The 21,129-nt window shown below is 38.4% G+C and overlaps 1 protein-coding gene across 4 annotated transcripts in view; it reads right to left on the minus strand.

The window, feature by feature from the left end:
• Positions 1-528, minus strand: part of SYBU (syntabulin) — a 117,553-nt gene extending 117,025 nt beyond the window's left edge. For 2 of the 4 annotated variants that reach the window (XM_034966491.3, XM_034966490.3), the window contains exon 1: positions 106-528. Coding sequence is in view for 2 of the 4 variants with exons in the window: in XM_034966502.3 (XP_034822393.1) it covers positions 106-130 (25 nt within the window). In the remaining 2 variants the exon portion in view is untranslated. The remainder of the gene's footprint in view (positions 1-105) is intronic. The other 2 variants (XM_034966502.3, XM_034966501.3) reach the window with 1 other exon arrangement.
• Between the last annotated feature and the right edge of the window lie 20,601 nt (positions 529-21,129).

The following is a 21,129-nucleotide window of genomic DNA, read 5'->3' on the forward strand; positions in this document are numbered from 1 at the left end:
GTCCGGAGCGCCCCATCACTGCCCTCATTGTACCGAAGACCATCAGTTGCCCTCCCGTGTCCGCGGGCACTGACAGCAGAGACCGCATAGGCGCCCCGGTCTTACCCTTTCTCGCCCAGAAGGGCCCCATCGCGCTGTCCAGGAGGAGGCACCTACGTGCGCCCGGGAGACCGGGCCCCGGCTGGGCCGGGTGCCGGTGCGGACGGGACCCCGCGTCGCTGCTGGTTTGCGCTCAGGCCCGGGGAGCCGGGCCCGGCCCGCTCCGCCCGCCTTAGCCCGGCTTGGACACGTGGTGCCGCGGAATCCCTTGCGCTCCGGTGCCCTCGGCCCCTCGGCCTCTGCAGCCAGCCCGGCGGCTGCTGGGGCTGAGGACAAAATGGAGAGAAGGGCGGGGGACCAAAGGGCAGGCACCGCTGGGTGGGGCGCAGCGGCGTGAGCACGCTGAGGGCCGCGCGCCGGGGGCGCCAGGATTCTGCTCCCTGGGCTCGCTGCCTGAAGGACCGGTTCCTGTTGCCAGGGCCCTGGCAGATTATGCTGCAGGATCTGTTTCTTGAAGAAGCCGCTCTCAGCGTGGGTGGCGCGCTGCAGAGACTCTGGGCTCCTGCCAGATGAGGGAGCCCCGGCGGAGGCCAGGAGGGCTTGCGTTGCACAATCTGGAGCGGATCCCCGGGGGCGGCTGAGGGCCTGGGACCCCAGTCTCCCTCGAGGTCTTCACTAACCCCTCTGCTAAGGAGCACCCTTGTCCTCACGCTGGAGAGGAAGAGCCCTGAACACTGACTTCAGCGTGAACCTAAGGTGCCCTTTAGGACAGTCTCCCTGGGAAAATTTATCTCGCGACCACAGCCTGCCTGTCTGGGGACAGCTAAGGAGGCGCGGCTCAAAACTAGGGGGCGAAGACTTACCTGCAGCTTCAAGCTCTTTCTAACTTCACCAGTGACCTTGGGCGCCTCATCTGAACAGTGTGTCTCTGTCTAAGTTTCCTGATCTTTGATCTGGGGATAAATGTGGCTGTTCACTTTCTAGTTCTCAGGAGATAACAGCAATTGGGTTTAACAAAAATACTCCAGACTTCTTTAATAGCAAGTGCAATAGAGATATAATTTGTTTTGACTTTAGGTAGGGCTGACGGGAACCCCAGACTGGAAAGGATACTGTGTTCTAATTTCTTAGTCCAAATGCAAGCTTAATAATCAATCCCACTACCTGCTTTTCTCGGAAAATAGGTTTCTGAAGAGACTGTTGCAAAGGGGCTTTCTTCCCTCAGAATTGCCAGAGTCCCAGCCAGGTAGCCCCATAAAGAACGCCTAGCTTTCCTAAGGCTCTTCATGATGAATCCAGTTACATCGTCCTATCATAGCTAAGGGTGAAAGAGTCACTACCACAGTTTGGCTAAAGACTCCTCTAGGTGAGATTCTTTTGATGTTGTTTGCTTACTCTGAGATTACTCTTCATTTTTACCCCTGAAGGAAGTTTCTGCACAAAAGGAAGGGATGCTTCTGCATCCTACCCCTTCTCCTTTCGCTGCCTCCCTTCCTTACTGTATTCACTAGCCTTTAGCACACAGTTAGCTTAAAGTCCAACCTACTTACATTCATGTGTGAGGAAACTTGGCAGCGCAAGTTTATGCAATGGAAACCCGACAATCTCATATTCCTACTTAACTTGGCACATGTTAAATGCATTAAGCGTTTCATTTTTAGTTCCAGTTCATTTTTGCTATCTGGTCATCTCTTCTACTTCTCACTGTAAGGCTTAGACGTGAAGATTTCTTCTCTGTAGTGTTTTCTAAGCCCTAGAAATCCCTCCCCCATTGAAAATACATATCATAACACAATGCAACCCATCCCAACAATTTCTTTTTCTTTTCTCCTTTCTTTCCCCTTCCCTCCCCTCCCCTTCCCTCCCCTCCCCTCCCCTTCCCTCCCCTTTCCTTCCCTCCCCTTCCCTTCCCTCTTTGCCAAACTGTGACATAGGAGGTCTTAGTATGTTCCTTCCCTCCCTCCCCACCCCTCCCCTTCTACCTCTATTCAAAGTCCAACCACTGAGTTTAATCCTCCTTTGGCCTTAAAGGGATATAAGTGCCCTCCTTTGGCTTTGGTCAAAACTGCTCTCTGCTCAATATTTCCTTCACCAGATTAGCTTATGTTCTCTTCGAACTATGCTCTAGGAACTCGGCTTTCTGTCTTCCTTCTATCCATAATCCAGGCTTCCAGGACCTCTGCATCAGGTATTCCTGGATTGTTTTTATTGAATTCCAACTAGTTATTTATAAGATCATTTGTGAAGCTAAAAAAAAAAAGTGTACACAAAGTGCTATGAAAATGTAAGACTATTAGGTTAAAGATAACCAGTCTCATGCCCTTGCATGTAAACAGTTTCCTTTAGAATGGGGATTGCTACCTATCTGGAAAGAAATGTCATTCTATTTTTATTGTGAAGACTTAAGGGCACCGAGAGTGTATATGTGAGAGAGGTGGGAGGGGTAGGGGTGAGGGTGGTAAAATAGGGAAGAGGAAAGGGCAGACATGGAGTTCCTGAGCGGGAATGGTCAAGTGGACTAGAAGATAGAAAGAGGAAAGGGAAAAATCTTGTTTTTGGTTTTCATCAGACTGGCCACAGTCCTGACTGTACTGTGGAATAAAAGGAGGAGGCTCATATGTAGGCGCTTTCTTTCTTGCTCTTTGTCTACATACTTCCTCCACGATGTATCTTCTATAAGAGGACCTTCTGAAACTGAGAATATAGTAAATACCTCTCGATGAATATCAAAGCACAAATAATCGAACTCAAATTTTGCTGGAATTCCAAGAATACAATGTAATTGTAGAAACAGTTGTAGAAATCATTTAGGAGGAAGGTTTAAATTGGGGAGTTTATGCAATTGCAGATTGCAGAGTGGAGTGGAGATTGTGGGACTTTAAAAGATGATCTAATCCAGGTTTTTAGATGTTATATCAGTCATGCTTCCTTAGTTTTGGGTTTCAGTTTTTTCTCCTTTTTGACTCCCAACTTCTTCCCAAAACCCATATGTTTCCAAACCAGGACTTATTCCTCATGGCTATCAATACAACACAACACAACACAACACAACACAACACAACACAACAACAACAACTACAAACCTTCCCTATTCCTACTTGTTTTCCCCTAGATTTTAGATTTGAATTAGACTAAAGGAAATTCCCTCTTTTAACTTCCTAAGACCTGAGAAGGGTGCTAAATAAGCAGCTCACAAGTTGGAGGGGTCAAATGATGCCCAGAAGCCACATGCTCATATAAGAAATCCAAAGTTAAAGGAAAACAAATTCAGTTAAAGTGATTGCAAAGAAATGCTAGCCTTTCTTATCTAGAGTTAAGGTGTAATTTTCTTGTTCTAAAAATACTTAAAGTTCAGTTTTCATTGCTTCTATCAAAAATATGAATAATATTAATAATTATTGATTTTATTAGCCATATATAATTAATATAATAAATAATAATATTGTTAATATTTTATTAATAATTAATAGAATTAATATTTAAGATCTATCTATAATTTACTTATTCAGTAATCTATATCCAGTACCATATTCCAAGACTATCTTATCTTTCCTTTCTCTCTCTGTATTTCCTTAAGACTTGTTCACTAAAGTGTGAATAGATTGATATGTTACTCCTCCAAGGTAACAGAATGGGGAGGAATTCACATTTGCTGAGTATATACTGTAAACTAAGCACGAATTTATGTTGTCTAATTTAATTATTACATTTTTCTTAAGAAAGTAGTTATTCCTATACACTTTGCTGATGCAAAAAAGGAGACCATGACTTGTTGACAATCACAAAGCTATTAAATTGTCCAATGGGGATTTGAAGCTAAATACTTATGATTATTTTGTATTCCTACCCACTGTAGAGGCTTTCTGGAGGCAATGCTTTCACTCAAAGGAATAAGTCCAATGGGAGAAATATTAGATGCTACTGCAGGATGTAGGGGGAGTAGATTTGGTCATGTGCTGGGAATACAGTAGGTCTTTTGTGTATTAAACATGCAGTAGTGTTAGACTCCCTTAAACCACACATATGCTGACTAATATTTATTGAAAACTTATTTTGAAAAAAGATTACTTATTAAAATTCCTGGGTCTACATCATGATTTTACAAGTATTAAAATATTAGTCAACAACTTTTTTATTTTTTCTTTTCTAAGACGGAGTCTCGCGCTTTGGCCAGGCTGGGGTGCAGTGGCACGATCTTGGCTCACTGCAACCTCCGCCTCCCGGGTTCGAGCAATTCTCCTGCCTCGGCCTCCGGGTAGCTGGGATTACAGGCTCGCACCACCACGCCCAGCTAATTTTTGTATTTTTAGTAGAGACAAGGTTTCACCATGTTGGCCAGGATGGTCTCGATCTCCTGACCTTGATATCCACCCGCCTCAGCCTCCCAAAGTGCTGAGATTACAGGCGTGAGCCACTGCGCCCCACCCGAACAACTTTTATTCATAACAGACACATTTAGTGAAATGAGATGCACGCTGAAGTCGTATACCCTCTCTGAGCTTCTAATCCTTATCCGGAAAACAGAAATAGTAAGTACTATCGTTCTTTGGGAATTTGAAGTAAGTGTCAAAGGAAATAGTGGAAACAAAAGTGCTTTGTGAGCTGTAACTATGTATACATTATTGTACATGAAAATAAGAAAAGAACTCATTAGAAACACAGTGAATGAAGTGGAAAATGAATATTTTATAATTCAGGTAAGCTTTGCACACATAAGAGTCATGAAATTTTAGCATAGATAAGAAATGTATAGATTAGTTAATTTCCCCTGTTTTGTAAATGAGGAAACAAATGCCCAGAGAAAGTAAACTGTCTACAATCACATTACATTCTTAAGAATATTGTTGAAAATTCTAAAATAAGAAAGTGGAGCTGGGGATGTTGGCTCATGCCTGTGATTTCGGCCCTTCGGGAGGCCGAGGCGGGCAGATCATCTGAGGTAGGGAATTCGAGACCAGCTGGACCAACATGGAGAAACCCCGTCTCTACTAAAAATACAAAAAATTAGCTGGGCGTGGAGGTGCATGCCTGTAGTCCCAGCTACTCGGGAGGCTGAGGCAGGAGAATCGCTTGAACCCGGGAGGCGAAGGTTGCAGTGAGCCAAGATCACGCCACTGCACTCCAGCCTGGTCGACAAGAGTGAAACTCTGTCTCAAAAAAAAAAAAAAAAAAAAAAAAAAGGTATCATGAGAACAGGCAGCGTCAGTCAATTAAAATTTATTGAGTGGCTATTATATGTCAGGCACAGTTTTAGATGCTAGGACTATAGTGATGAACAAAATAGTATCTTTGCCTTCAAATAAATGATGTTCTAATAGAGAGAGTTAGATAAAAGGAGTGCGAGAAAACAAGGTCATTTCAGGCACTAATCACTGTTTTAAAGAAGTTAAAATGGGAGATGGAGTTGGTGAGTGGAAGCCTGGAGCTCAGAAATTTCCACACTGGAGGTAAATATTTCAGTCTTCATCACATAGAAAATTTTACAGCAATGGAATTTTTAAGTGAATAATTCATTCCTGAATGTAAGCGATTTTCTGTTGTCCGGTTGCTGTGTAAGCAAGGTGGTTCAAACATGACCTAGCTTGTCTTCCAAAACTGAAGCCACCTGAAGGCGCTCAGCCAGGGCCGAGCAGACCATCACCATAGCAACGGATCTTGTCAAAGAGGAGAGTGAATCTTTTCCCGTTTTGAGGCTTTAATCATATGTCTGCCATCACAAAATGAAGGTGTTTATGGCCACACTTCTATTCCTTGTGTTAATGCCCACAAATGTGCCTCAAATCCATTTCAGTGATTGCTGATGAGACGCGACTTGCGGCTCCTCTGGAGGAACATGCTTTTATTAGTGTGTTATGTGTCCAAATAACCCCAACTTCTGAGCTGAACTTGATAATGGCTTCTTCATATGTCTGTTTTTTAAGATATGTGTGCAAACCATCACTCAATTTAGATTTTCTCATCAAAATTATCTAGAGTGCCTGTTTTTGCTTATCGTGTAATTTTTTATGGCATGTTAGAAAATATAACTCCCATAATCTTTATTTAGTGCTGTGGTAGCAGTTACTGTAAGTTCTTCTCAGGTAAAACAAACTTTGAATTTAGAGAGGAAATAATGAAGCCAAATATTACAGATTTTCAGTATTGTCTTCCTCAAGGTCTATGATCAAAAAGGCCCTCTAATGCCCCGGAACACCCAGGTTTCACGGTGACTTTATGTTCTACCTTTAGAGAATAATTTCTATCAATTGGCACTGAGTTTGCCTTATAGTTGTATTTGATTTTTCTAACATAAAGAAAAACAAGTACATTATGGAAAGTTTTAAAATGCAGAAAAGCATAAAGAAGAAAAAATCCTTTGTAATCTCTCACTCAAAGATAGATACTAATAATATGTATCTTTTCCATGTAACTTTTTTTGGGGGGGGTGATGCGGGTAGGGAAGTCTCACTCTATCACCCAGGCTGGAGCACAGTGGCCATTCTCAGCTCACTGCAACCTCTTCCTCCTGGGCTCAAGGGATTTTCCTGCCTCAGCCTCCCAAGTAGCTGGGATTACAGGTGCCCACCACTACGCCTGGCTAATTTTTGTATTTTTAGTAGAGACAGGGTTTTACCATGTTAGCCAGGCTGGTCTTGAACTCCTAACCTCAAGTGATCTGCCCACCTCTGCCTCCCAAAGGGCTGGGATTACAGGTGTGAGCCACCGTGCCCAGCCTTTTTCATACAACTTTTAAAGTAAAATGGAAAGTTACTGAATATACTATGGTAAATAGTATTTTTTGTCACAAGACTATATACATTATAGAAAGCATAGAAAATGTAAGATAAAAAATAGAAAATAAAAATCACATTCTCTGCCATAACCATAATTATAATTTTTTCTACATTTTTCTATGAATATAAATTTTATCTATATGACATATGTATATATTCTAATGACATACATATATTTTTAAATGAGATTCCCTGTTTTGCAGCTTGATTTTCCCACCAAACATTACATGTAATTATACCTATTAGTGGCTATTCCGCTACACATTATTTTAACAGCTTCATAATAACAAGGCCATACTATACAGCTTCTGTCACAATGTAGATGCGCTTAGACATTGTCGTGTCTTCATGCAAAGGAGTAAGTTCATATCAAATTGAAATGAATGTCTTTAACAATTTTATGCACAGCGAATCAAGATAACAATGCACAATAAATCAAGGCTATTAAGGCAATTGTTAAGGGAAAACTCAGTAGCAAATTAGTGAGTTTGAAAGTTATGGATATGAAAGGCTTAGGGCAGCCCCCCACCCCCAGTTTGTTGATGATGCATATATGTGTGTAGACCTGTGATCAGGGCATTATATGGTAGGTCATCTATAGTTATAAAGGTTATGCAAAAGGTATTGAACAATGTTAAAGCACCAATGTATTTTTTCACAGTGTGATTATACACATATACATAAAGAAAGATATAGAAGATATAAATATTATAGGTAAAGATACAGAGAGATGAATGGCAACCGCGAAAAGAAGGCCAGCTGTGGCTTTTCTTTAACTCGGTATAACCATGTTAAACTTGGTGGCCCTCCCAGCTACCTGGTTCCAAAATGTGCCTGGTGATTTGATTTTTATAATTGTAAAAGTTACCACTGTAGAACAGCATCACAAATGGTTGAGTTTTATGAGACTAATGCTTTGAGTTTACACACTGGCACTGAATTTTGAGGACTAGACTGGAGACCAGCAAATCAGGAACCAGTAAACCAGTTCCTACATTTTATCCAACCAGTGTGGCTCTTTGAATGAGTTCATAATGTATTTTACAGTGAGGGTCATAGAACAATACCACGTGCATTAGATAAATTTTGGAGCCTACCCTCCATCAAATAAATCAAATCCTCAATTTCAACACACTTCCCAGGTGATTGTATGGACACCAAATTATTGAAAAGACTGAGAATTAAGGTAATTAATTCAGAGAATTAAGAAAAAATTTCTGTGAGCTCCTTAGCATTAGGCATTTTGTTTTTTTCTTATTTATATCTCTGTCACTGCCTGGCCCATGGAAAGTGATGGTTATATTTGTTATTGACGGTTTGTTTTGATATTTCTAATGTTTTATTAAGTTCTTGTCTTGTATTTTTCTCCAAAACATCTTGTAAAAACTTTGAAACAAGTCTCATAATCTCTGTGATTATTCCTTGCATACAGTAGGCACTTAATGAATGTAGTAGGCACTCAATGAATATTGACTACATGAATGTGTTAAAAAAATATGTGATGAAACATAATCACTCTCACCTCAGAGCAGTGAGCTACCTCCAATTCCTGGGAGACTGTCTTCTGTCCCTTAAGGTCAGGAGTCACATTTAGGAGTCAGAACCTGTGTTTTATCTCTGTCAAGAATTCCACATAATCACAGATGAGTTACTAAGCCCCACTGACTTCACTAAGCCCTACTGACTTCAGCTTTGTAATCTGTAGAATAGAGAAAGTTGCAGAGATTCAGTGAGATAAAACCCATAAGGATACTTTGAAATTAATGAAGTGCTCTTCAAACCTAAGTTATTATTACTCTTACTTATCCTCTTCATCAAGGTGGTAAACATCACAAACTTTTTCACCTGCCTCAGTTCTTAGGAGAGCTAATCACTGTCTTGTGATAAGCTTGGGGCAAGAGTACATTACGTTTAAGAAATCTGTCAATGTGTGATATCCTTAAGGAATGAGATGGCAAATAAGTTGACTGATGTCCACCATTTCACCTCTGGTATCCAAAGCAAACAGCAATAGTGAATTATAGTTCTAGTTCTTATGCAGTCAAAGGTGGCCTCACAAGCTTTCTCAACACAGCACCACAGGCAACCCCTGTAACTAACTGGCATTGACCCTTCTATGAAACTCTATCTGCCATCTCTGATGAATAAATCTAGAAGTTTGCATGTATTCGATTTGAGTTATATACATATTTCTTAAAAATATGAGATTACAGATGACTCTCGAACGACATGGGTTTGAACTGTGCAGGTCCACTTATACATGTTTTTCTTCTGCCTCTGCCACCCCTGAGATAGCAAAACCAATCCCTCCTCCTCCTTCTCAGCCAACTAAATGTGAAGATGACGAAGATGAAGACCTTTGTAATGATCTACTTCTACATAATGAATAGTAAATGTATTTTCTCTTCTTTATGATTTTACTAATAACATTTTCTTTTCTCTAGCTTACTTCATTGTAAAATACAGTATGGAATACATATTACACAAAAAATATGTGTTAATCAACTATTTAGGTTACTTATAAGGCTCCTAACCAACAGTAGGCTATTAGTAGTTAGTCTAGGGGAGCCAAAAGTTATACATACATTTTTGACTGCACGGGGGGCTGGCACCCTTAACTTCCTAGTTGTTGAAGGATCAACTGTATAGTATATGTGTGAAGGAAATATGGGATGTGTATATATATAGATGTACATGTTATATGTTAGATGATATAGGCCATAAAATGTGTGTGTGGAGATGGGTGGGTAGATGTATTTGTAAAATAAAGAGAAACCAAGGGGGTTTCAAGGTCACATTTTTAGGATACACTTTAACATAAAAATTCACAATAAAAGCTTCTCAAAGGATTTTAAAGAACAATATGAAGATTATGTAGGTCTTCCAGCTGTCAACAAGTGTTAAAGTTGCCCTCTCTGGTCCAGGCACCAGAACCAGAGTTCCCACTGGGAGACCCAAGATGGGTCTTATTTATTTGGAACAGCACACAAACTTAAAATATCTGGATGACTTAGCTTTACAATGAACTGTTTGTTATAACTAAATGAGATCCTAATTTAGTTCCCTTGTGGTAGAAATACTAACAGTTTTTTGGAATGGTGTCTCATCATCTCCCTTAGCATCTTAGTCAAGTATTTCATGTCCTAAGTGAACTTTCCCATTTGAAAAAAGTTGGTCCACTTATAGAGCATCTAGTAATATGCTAGAGAGTGCTAGATGCTAGGAACACATCTGATATCCCAAAGTGTAGATTAAGTTCTTCTCTTATATGCTACCATAGCACTTTATTTTCCACTACCAAAATACATATCATGTTATGTTATAACTGCTGGTGGTTTTTTTTGAGTCATTATTACATCTTTATTGGTTAAACCGTGAATTGTCAAACTTTTTCTGTAAAGGGTCAGATGGTAAACATTTTAGGATCTGAGCACACAGTCTCTGTAACAAATACTCACCTCATAATTGCAGGGTAAAAGTAGCCATAGACAATATGAAAATGAATAGGTGTGACTGTGTTCCACTGAAACTTTATTTATAAAAACAGGTCATGGGTTGAAATTTTCCCACCATTGCTTGGCATATGATAAATGCTCAATAGGTTTTTATAATTAGGAATAGTGATACATCAGTTTTGTTAAATGAATAAATGAAAACATAATGAAACACAGCACAGTATTCACTTTCATGAATCTTAGATTCTAGTGGAGATGGAAACAATTACAATATAGTATGAAAAGTCCTGTGATGGACCATGTGCAATGTATTCTGAAAGCCCAGAGAACAGGCATCCTAATTAAACTGGGAGAGAGAATTAGAAAGGCTTCCTGGAAGAGGTAGATTCTGAGTTCTATTTTGAAGAAAGAGTAGGAGTTATATGGTGACATGACAGGGAGAAAGGTGTCCTAGATAGAGGATATAGCACCATGTACAAAGGCAGAGCAGCAGGCAGAGGACCCCATGATACATTTGGAGGGCTGCAGGTAGTTTGGTATGGGAATTTTAACTATGGAAGATGGTTTTGCAGTTTAGTTCTTCTATCTGTGCTGTAACTTCTTTGTCTATTTTCCTTTGGGGCCTACTCAATTATTCTTTTTCTCTATTCCGTCTCTCTTACTGGCTTTTTTACCTTAGTGGCTAAACATACTCAAGAGTTTCCTATATTTTAAACTACTATTTTCATTTCTACTATCATTACTACCATCACCACCACTACCACCATCACCTCCGCCTTTACTATTTCCATTACCTTTGCCTTAACTGTCATCACTTTGACCACCTTCATCATCATTTAAACCATCACCACCCCGTGACCACTGTACCTCCACCACCTCCACCATGTTCATTCCCACTACCTTTATCACCTCCAAGACCACCACTGCTGCTACCATCTCCACCTATACCACCTCCACTATCACCTCCAACATCAACTCTGCTATCTACTTCGCCAGCTTTACCACAATCACCACCATTGCCATATCCATAACCTTCCTTTAGTTCTCCATTCCTCTCATCAGTCATGACATCACCTTGTTTCACAACAACCTTCTTGAAAGAGTAGTATCACGTTGCCTTTCCTCTTTTGTTACCCTTATTTGTTGCTTAGCCAATTAAAAACTGGTTTCTATTCTTATCACTCAGTTGAAAGTATTTAAAATAAATTCACTACTTTCTGTGATCACGACATTGCCACATTCGGTGAACACTTTCGGCCCTTAACTCACTTAATCTCATTGCAGCCTTTGGTTCTGCTTTCTACTTCTTTCTTAAAAATATTTTTTTCCTTTGGTTTTGTAATAATAAAACTTCTGGTTACCTTCTAATTTTCTATCCTCTCCTTTTTCAGTCTTTTCTAAGGGCAAATCACCATCCACTTATTCCTTAAATGTGGTTTTCCCTGGCTGTCTGCTGTTCTTGCAGTCTTTAGGTGACTGCAAATGTAACCTCTCACACTCATTTCCTACATCCAGTGAATAAGAGCAAGGCAATTTGGTGCAAATGAATAAAAAGACTTGGGTAAAGAGGTGAAAGTTTGGCAAAGCTGCTGAGGGAAGTAAGAAAAGGAGCTGACTAAGGCATTCTGGTCAGGGCATGGAGCCTAGGCCAGCTGAGGCTGCATATCGTAAATGTGTGGTGTTTTGAAACCACTCAGTTGTAGATTTTTTTCCAGCATCCTAAGAGTATGAAAGAAATTAAATATGTGGAAATGTGGCTAGAAAAAGGGATAGAATATTTAAATGTTTTTCCTTACAATCTTCACTATGACTATTCCCTTAACCAGGAATCATATAATCAAATAGTTAGAGGGCATGGTTATTAAAAGATAGTCATCCCTAACTATTTTGTAGTGAAAGCAAAATACTGTTCCTGTTGAGTGTGGTAATTCTTTATTTTACTCATCCATGATTTTAAAAGATTTATAGGTTTTACTTGTATTGTTTTAAATTAATGTGGTATAGAGTTAGATTTGTCTAAATCCCTTAATGTGATCTTTGTAGACTTTCTTGAGATGATTTATCAAAAACAACTCCTGCAACAGACAAAATAAATTTGATGTAAACATTTGGAGTTACATCTGCCCGATCAGTAAGAGGTCTCCTATATTTTTAGGATTGGGTCTAAACCAGTTTATTTTTAACCAGAATCTTTGATCGTATATGGGCAAACATGAGGCTGAATTCATATGGGTTATTTGGCATTCTACGTCATTTTGCATTTTCTGCTGCAGATTCTTGGATGCAGCACTTGAAATTATTTGAAGTCAGAGAAATTTATATTTTGAATAAAATCCAGACATTTTAACATGGATTTTCATTAGTTTTCTTGTCTATCTCACCAGGCTCAACGTTCCACTCTTCCTAACCTCACAATATACGCTCCAGCCATATTGAATTACTTCCAAATTCTCAGCCATGCCACATCTTCTCCCACAAAACGGTGAGAGAACTCTTACGAATTCTTCAAGACGTCCTCTTCTTTAGGAAGTCTTCCTTGACACCCTGATATTAACTGTATCATAGGACTTAGTGCATCATATTGCAGTAATTCTATCTTTGCCACCTCTGCTAGACAATAAGATTTTTGCGGACTTTGTTTTTATCCTGGTATACCCACTGTCTAGCACAAGGCTTGACAATCAAAGACATTCAAACATTGTTATTCGGTTGAGTGAATCAACGAGTGGATGAAATTACTCTCCAAGTTTCATTATTCTTTTAAAATCATATTATCTGACATATTTTTCAGTCATGTTTCAGTTTCCGTAGTCCCTGTTGATGATCTGAAACAGGAGCTTCCAAAGAGAGAGTGGATAACTTCCCCTACACTTTTCATATGCAGTTTTCTCTGCCGTGAATGGCCTTGTCTGCCTTCACCAACAGTTCTAGTGTTGCTTCTTGGAAATCTTTCTGATTTCTATTATACCTTTTAAATAATATTTTTAAATAATATACTTATCCCACACATATTCATGCATTTGTATGCCACTCACTTCCAGTGACTGTGAGCTTTTCTGAAGCAGGACCCCTCAGTTTTTGTGTTCCTGTACTAAGCACAGTGCATAGAACTTTGTGTTCTTGCCTCTCAGGCCTTAAGAGTGCCCCTCCAAGGCATGATGGCTCCAAGTTGCCCTGCCCCTATAGAAGGTACCTACAGCTATTCAGTGGCTTTATCTGTGACTAGCACAGTGCCTGAAACATCACATAATACAATCCGAGTAAATGATGTAGTTACAGCAGATGACTTCATATGATGTTTATAGACTACCATTTTGTTTCAAGGTATTGGACTAAACTCACAGTAGAAAATGTATACTTTAAGAATGGACCAAACATGGGTAAAATCAATGAAATGTTAGCAACAGAACAAATAGAACCACTCAAATATCCAGTAAAAGGTACAGAATTGGGAATCTGAAATTCCATGGGTTTTACAGGATTTATCTTGTAAAATATATTCATATACTTTTGAAAGTGTCATTTAAAATGCTATAAAACTTGCAAATTGTCACATTTTTTGAAACCCACTCAGGGGAGATTTATGCATTTGTTAAACCCACTTTTTATTAAATGGAAGACTTATACTTTTCTTCAAAATACTTATACCATACTATCATCTTCATAGTCATATTTTACAGCTTTCCTCATATTTCTTTTTTTCTGCCATTTTTTTTCAACTTTTACTTTAGATCTGGGGGTGTATGTGCAGGTTTATTACCTCAGTATATTGCATGATGCTGAGATTTGTGGTGTGATTGATCCTGTCACCAAGGTATTGACCATAGCACCCAAGAGTTAGTTTTTCAACCCTTGCTCCCTTCCATTCCTCCCCCATCTAGTAGTCCACAGTGTCTATTTTTCCATTTTTATGTCTGTGAGAACCCAAGGTTTAGCTCCCACTTATAAGTGAGAACATGCTTACTTGCTTCTTCATTTCTGCATTAATTCACTTATTTCCTCATATTTCTTTCAGCATGATATTTTATTTGAAAAGTTGAAATTCGTTGAATTTTGGGAAATAAGCTTTGACTAGTACACTGTTCCTTTTAGGTGTTGTGACATGAAATAATCAAATTAAAACAAATATTGGAATGGAATTTACAGTTATATAATATTCCGGTGTCTGTAAGTCAATTTAATTCATCATCTGATCCCCTGAACTAGTTAATGGAATCACTGAAGATAGAAGGCTGTTGTGTTGCTTTTACATTTGCATTTCACATTGCCCCTCAGGAGGCAAATTTCTTTTCTTTTCTCCAGTAAATTTTATTATATTTTCCTTCATATAACATTAAATGTTTTAAGGAGAAAGTAAGCCTGACATTAAAAATATACTTTTCTTGAAGTTATTAAATATGAGAGACTGCCAGTAATGTACATATTAAGGTACAATGCCCAGTACCCAGGTGACACAATAAATTATCATTGTTTTAAACAATAAATTATTGTAGCTGCACTACAGACATGTCTTCAAATTTTTAGTTCTATAAGCTCTTAGAGGCTAATAACCATGTATTATTAACCTTTGAGTTGCTTGCATCACCTAGAACAATTCCCTGCGTATATAAGATACTAAATTTTGGGATATGAATGAGTGAATTAATAAATTAAAGAGATAACTGAATGGGATAGCATGTATGAAAACAGCTTGTAAATATAAAATGCTGCCCTAATAAGAGATTAATATTACATTTACTGTCATGAATAATTTAAAAAATGTTTTTGAAGTATGACTACATTCAGAAAAGTACAATATCATAAGTGCGATTAAACTCATGTAACCAGCCCCCAAATCAAAGACAAAATATTACCACATCCCAGAAGTCCCACTTATGCCCCTTTCAGTCACTGCTTCTCCCAAAGTTAACCACTATTCTGACTTCCAACACTGTGGATTCATTTTGCCTGTTTTTGAATTTCATAAAATGGACTCATACAGAATGTACTTTTTCTATCTCACTATTTCTGCTCAATATCAAGTTTGTGCAATCCATTCATGTTTTAGGATGTAGCTATCACTTGTTCATTCTCATTGCTGTATAGTATCCCTCTGTATGAATATACCGAAGTGTATTTATCCTTTCTACTACTGAGGGACATTTGGGTTGCTTCCAGTTTTGGGCTATGATGAAAGTAAAATGAATATTCTTCTACATGTCTTTTGGTGAACATATGCACATATTTCCAATGCAGACATACCTAGGAGGGAGATTGCTGATGACTATAGATATATTCAGCTTTAATTAGTATACTGCCAATCTTCCCAAAAATTTATACTTAGTTTTATTATCATCGGCAGCATATGAGAGTTCAGTTGCTCTTCATTCTAGACAACACTTGGTTTCATTTTAGCCGTTCTGGATGGGTATGGTGGTGTTACAGTGTGTTTTAATTTGCATTCCTATGATGACTACTGAAAAGAGCTTTTTTGTCTTGTTTTGTTTTTACTGGTCATTGCTTTTATGAAGTGCCTGTCCAAGATTTTGCACTTTTAGGGGGTGGGTAGACTTATTTCCTTTTATGTTGTAAGAGTTCTTTATATATTCTGGATATGGCTTCTTTGTCAAGTGTATGTATTACAAATATTCTCTGTGTGAATAATTTTAACCTGCAGTCCATTCAGAGTACAGATACTCCACGTGGGCCAACTACTGGTTGTGTCAAGCTAGTGTACTATAGAATGCCGAGGTGATTTTCAAAAACACCAATGTCAGTGCATCGTTCCTGAACAATTGAATCTGAATCTCTGGGGATTGGGACTGGTGCTACATATTGTTCATTATTGGATCCCAGTGCCTAGTAAGTAGTATTCTTGACATTAAAACAGGTATTTAAAATTTAATCTTTAGCTCACGATCCATTCTTTCATCAAACCATATATACTATAATTTGAATATATTCTCTTACATGATTAAACACATTTAATAGAACTTGATAAATGAAGAAAACAATTTATCTGCAGATATTTGCTCTGTATTCACAATTATAACAAAATAAACTTTCTAATAGAATGCTTAATAATGTCCTTAAAATGAAAAAATCATTTAAAAATTTTTAAATCTTAATCCTCACAAAACGATGACATTATTTAAACATTTTTAAGGGAGATTTTTGAGATTTTATATTTTAGTGGAAGAGGTTTATTGTTCAAAATCAGCTGGAGTATATTGCTCTGGGAGGAGAGTGGGGGATGAAATTAAAAGGCTGCAGGTTGTGGCTCATGACAGAAGAATATGGGAAGAGAGTTATCCAACAATGCAAAGACTTGCTTCTTGAGGCTGCAAGCGACCCATTATTAAGGGTAATCACATGGAGTTTGAATTTCCATCTGGATGGAAATTTCCACAGTAGGTCAGATTTTCTGACTTCTAACAGTGTCTTACAGCTTTAAATTCTATACCTTTTCTGCAATGTAAGGCGTTTCATGTAGTGCAGACACAATTCTTCCCCTGGAAGTGAAATCCTCCTACCCCTACTCCTCTTGATATTCTTGCCATGGATACAGAGCAAAAATTCACCTTAGGGTTTTAGAAGTCACTCTTTGAAGGAGTATTGCCAAAAGGATACCTTCCTGTCATTGATTTAGCAGAAAGGTTCTTACTAGTCTTCCCTCTTCCTTTTGGACTTATTCTTGCTCTGTATTTTTAGGGACCACTACCTCCCTCAGCTAAATTCAAGATGTTCTGTGAAATGGAAATGTAGCTGAGTACAAGGCAAGATTGACAGTGAGAGTCTACAGTTTTCCATTTACAAAAGATAATCTCTTCAATATTAAATATGAAAAGCTCTGCCTGATGGTCGCATTATAACCAGTGGGGTATCTTGTCAACCAGCATGCTGGGAAACAGGTTTATACAGCTAACTCTTTTTGGTAATTATTGCCTTTAAGGGACAGCATCCAACCATATTAAATGAGACAGTTCATAATTGTCAGATATTAGTATAATGGATTCAGCTAAAAGGATTTTAGACATTTGGGCCAATTAGGCCCTCTGTTCTAGAAGCTGCACGTGGCATGGAATGAACCTACCCCTTGAAATTGGAGAGAGGATGTTGTGAATAACCAGATGCCTGGCTTTAGTTACTAACATTTCCTGACACATGTGCCACCCTAGACATTGCTAGTTGTTGTGTGCAGGACTGAGGTCAGGTCTACCTCTAACAAACAAATGATCTGTAGGAGTTACTGACTCCAGGGAGCACTAAATCCAGAGCTTAATTGTCAGGCTGAAAATCCGCAATCAAGACTATTTTCATTTGGTTTCTTAGTTCACATTTCCAAATGTTGTCATTTCCAAGTAAGATTTGTTAGGCAGTTTTTAGTCTTATGTTAGGAAGTGAGCTGTGCCTGAATTCCCACATGTCCTCAACTGTTCAGCATATTGTGTTAGTACAGGATTGTAAAAGTTTCAGTATAAGAAACATGACATTTCTGAGTTCCTTTTTCCTAAAGTCTCTAATGCAGAGAGTGTATATGCACAACAGGGAAATTACACCAATTCTACTAGTAACTTAATCAGCATGTCAAGTTTGGGCCACAATTTTCACAGCTTGCTAGGGTTGGCATATTATTTGAGGATCTCTTTTAGTATGGCCTCCAGAACATTTTGGGAGATTCCAGGGGGAAAATGATTGTTTTGATAAAACAAGTGGTCTTTATGCACTATAGGCCTTACCTTACTGACCCTTTGGAGGAGACACATCCCTCACTGGTGAGTTTTTATTTTAGATTTCCCCTCGATTATAGCTGTATCAGGAGCCCCTGAGTCTAGGATGCAATTTTATTCCACAGCCAATCCCAGTACGGTCATGAACTAACCATGGTTTTTCATCTTTTAAAAAGTACTCATTAGCTTATACAGGCAACACATGAATATATGCTTGTGGAAACTTTTCCAACAACGAAATATTTTTGGAAAATGATATTTGGGATTAAAGAGTTAGCCATCCTTCATTCCTGTCTGTAACCCCACTCCAGATGATTCAACTGTAAAAGTAGCCATTATTCGTAGCAGAAAATTTTTTTTCTGATCTTTTTAATGCATTTATATTCATATGTATATGAATGTATACAAATATATAGTTTAGCAAATATTAAATAAATCATAGAGTATGCATTTTTTGCTATTTGCACTTTTATTTAAAAATATAAATTAACTATATTTAAGTCAGAAATTATCAGGGTTTGGGAATGCATCCCTGTCTGCAAACCCAGATTTGAAGAAGTTTTCTAAAGGCCTCCCTCAGACTCTTTCCTTTCTATACTATTTGATTTCACTCCCACTACCATTCCCATTGTCTCACAGTTCAGCTGCATCAAGCAGAAAGACATTCTAATCAGTGCAACAATTTAGAAAGCCTTGCTTGTGTCTTCAGATTAAAGTATACATGCAACTTTTGAACCAACAGGGTGAGAAAATGGAAATGCTAACAAAGATTTTAATTAAGAGCTAAATACTCTATATAGATTGGCTGCATAGACAGCAAGGAAGTATTTCTCATAGCCTCAGAGGTGGAAATGGGATAATTGCTGAGAAAAATAAATCCCTCTGACCTATTATCCCTTATCTATACCAAATTCTAGCAGCTTTCCTAACCTTTCCTTTGTGACCATTTGACAAGGAGCAGAGGGCAGTGGCTCTTCCCTGCAACAGTTGAGCTTGATTGCTTACAGTCTTCCACACCCAGGGGTTTGCATCCCCCCTTGATTAGGAGAAATGGCCCCCTGCTCATCCTGTCAAGACTGCCAGGCTGCACAGTGAATAGGGGAGAAATCTCATTTTGGAGACAAGCATTTTCTGTGAACTCTATTAAGCAACAAAGAAGCAAGGCTTTCATGGGGTCACATTTCCAGGATATAATCACCAACTTCTTGGGTGCAATATAAGGCCCTGCCAGAGTCCACTCTTTCCATATTCGTCAATGTGATTATTTCATGATAACAGCTTTCTCGAGGGAGTTGGGAATGCTTTCTGCACATTTTAATGAGCCTGTCATCCTGTCTCAATTTTTTCCCATAGTCTTTATTTCATTTCTGATTCCTCTTTTCATGTTGTGAGCCACATTTATTTGGAAGGCAGAGAGGACACAGAGATTTTAAATGTCATCCAATGTAGATGAAAATTCATTGTCTTCCCTTCCTGAAATTTGGCGATATTGCACTTTTTGGTTTAGTTGGGTTAAAAATATTCTGTATCTGTGTTCTCAGAAAAAAAAATATAATTGGACATGGAATTCAATATGTTCCTGGATTTAAAAAAAAATCTTTCTTTTCATGAAGATTTGAAACATGAGTTAAGTGCAGTTATAATAAGGAGCAATACAACGAACATCCCTATGTAATAAAAGATTTAAGGGTCCTATCCAATGACCCAGAAACTACAAGATTCCATGGTTCTGGTTTTACTAGACTCTATTCAAAGAGGCCAGATGATTTATGAATAAACATAGTTCTAACATTAACATTTTTATATTTAGGTATTACTTAATTTAAAAGCAAATACTAAAATTGAGATTCATTTAAAAAGTGGTTTTTATTTTTAGAAATAGAAAAAAACAGACAGAATATTTGATTTTATTTCTGTTACCTATTCTACTTTATTTTTACTAAATTTAACCTTAATTTTAAATATGTTTAATATTTTTTCTCCTACTAGAGTTTGATTTTATAACTAAATTTACCCTGGGATTTAGTATAAAAGGATAGTAGCACAGGATTTGATTTCATAAATAAATTTACCTTGGGATTTATTATGTAAGGACTGTAGATTAGGGTATATTTTAATGAATTTCAACTACCCCTCGACAACGGTTTATTCTAATTTTTCAGATGGCTTTTGTTAATGAATGATGTCTGTGACTAATGCTCCCTGTAGCTTCACCTATTTAAATTAATCTGGCTCTTTATCCTTTGTAAACATATGTATGATCTGCTTCAATCAGATTTTCTGAAAACAAAGAAAACTACTCCCCATCCTTTCCCAGGAGGTTTACAAATGATATGCATTGAACTAATCCAATTGGACTAATATGATTATTTTTTGTGTGTATGCAAAAGTGCATAGATTGTTCAATAATATATGAGAAAAGAGAGGTGACTATTCTCCTGCCAGCTTCTTTACATATGCATCTGGAGGAGAAAGTGTCTCTGGGCTAAAAACCCATGTGGCTGCTAAGACTTCCTTGCAAACAGTGCTCCTGCTTTCTCTGGAAACAAGGATGCATTCTCCAACACAAAGAGGACACATCAGTTCACTTTCACTCACAACTCTTTTTCCAGTAGTGATGAGGGGCTTGTAGGCACAGATTCAGACTCCCATCTGGCCACTGCTGTGACAGAGCTGAGGCCTGGGTATCCAGACCAGCTGGCAGAGGGGGAGACAGGCCCTCTGTCTGAGCCTGGGTGTGCATCCACAAGGCTGCCCCTCAAACTCTTTCTTGGTGTGCTTCCTTCCTCTGCTCTCCTTTTACATGCTGGTGTTCCCAAAGCTCTTCCTTTGTTCTTCTCTCTTTTTATGCTACATACTCCCTGGTAATTTTACCAAATCCATGATTCTCATCATCTCCTAATGACTCTGAAAATATATTATCAGCCCAGACCCTCTCCTGAGACCCAGATCCAAATATTCACCTTATTCAGCACCTTGCTGGATATCTTAATTTGGATATATCTTTGGTTCCTCAAACCCATCAGGTCCCAAAATGAACTATTATATTTATTCCCAAATATGTCTTCTTTTGTGTTTCTGATCTATGAGAATGACACATCCAATTGCCAAAAATGAAGTCATAACGACTTCTTCCCTCTTGTCACCTCTCGT

This window comes from Pan paniscus, chromosome 7 (genome assembly GCF_029289425.2).
Source record: "Pan paniscus chromosome 7, NHGRI_mPanPan1-v2.0_pri, whole genome shotgun sequence".
Lineage (NCBI taxonomy): Eukaryota > Metazoa > Chordata > Mammalia > Primates > Hominidae > Pan > Pan paniscus.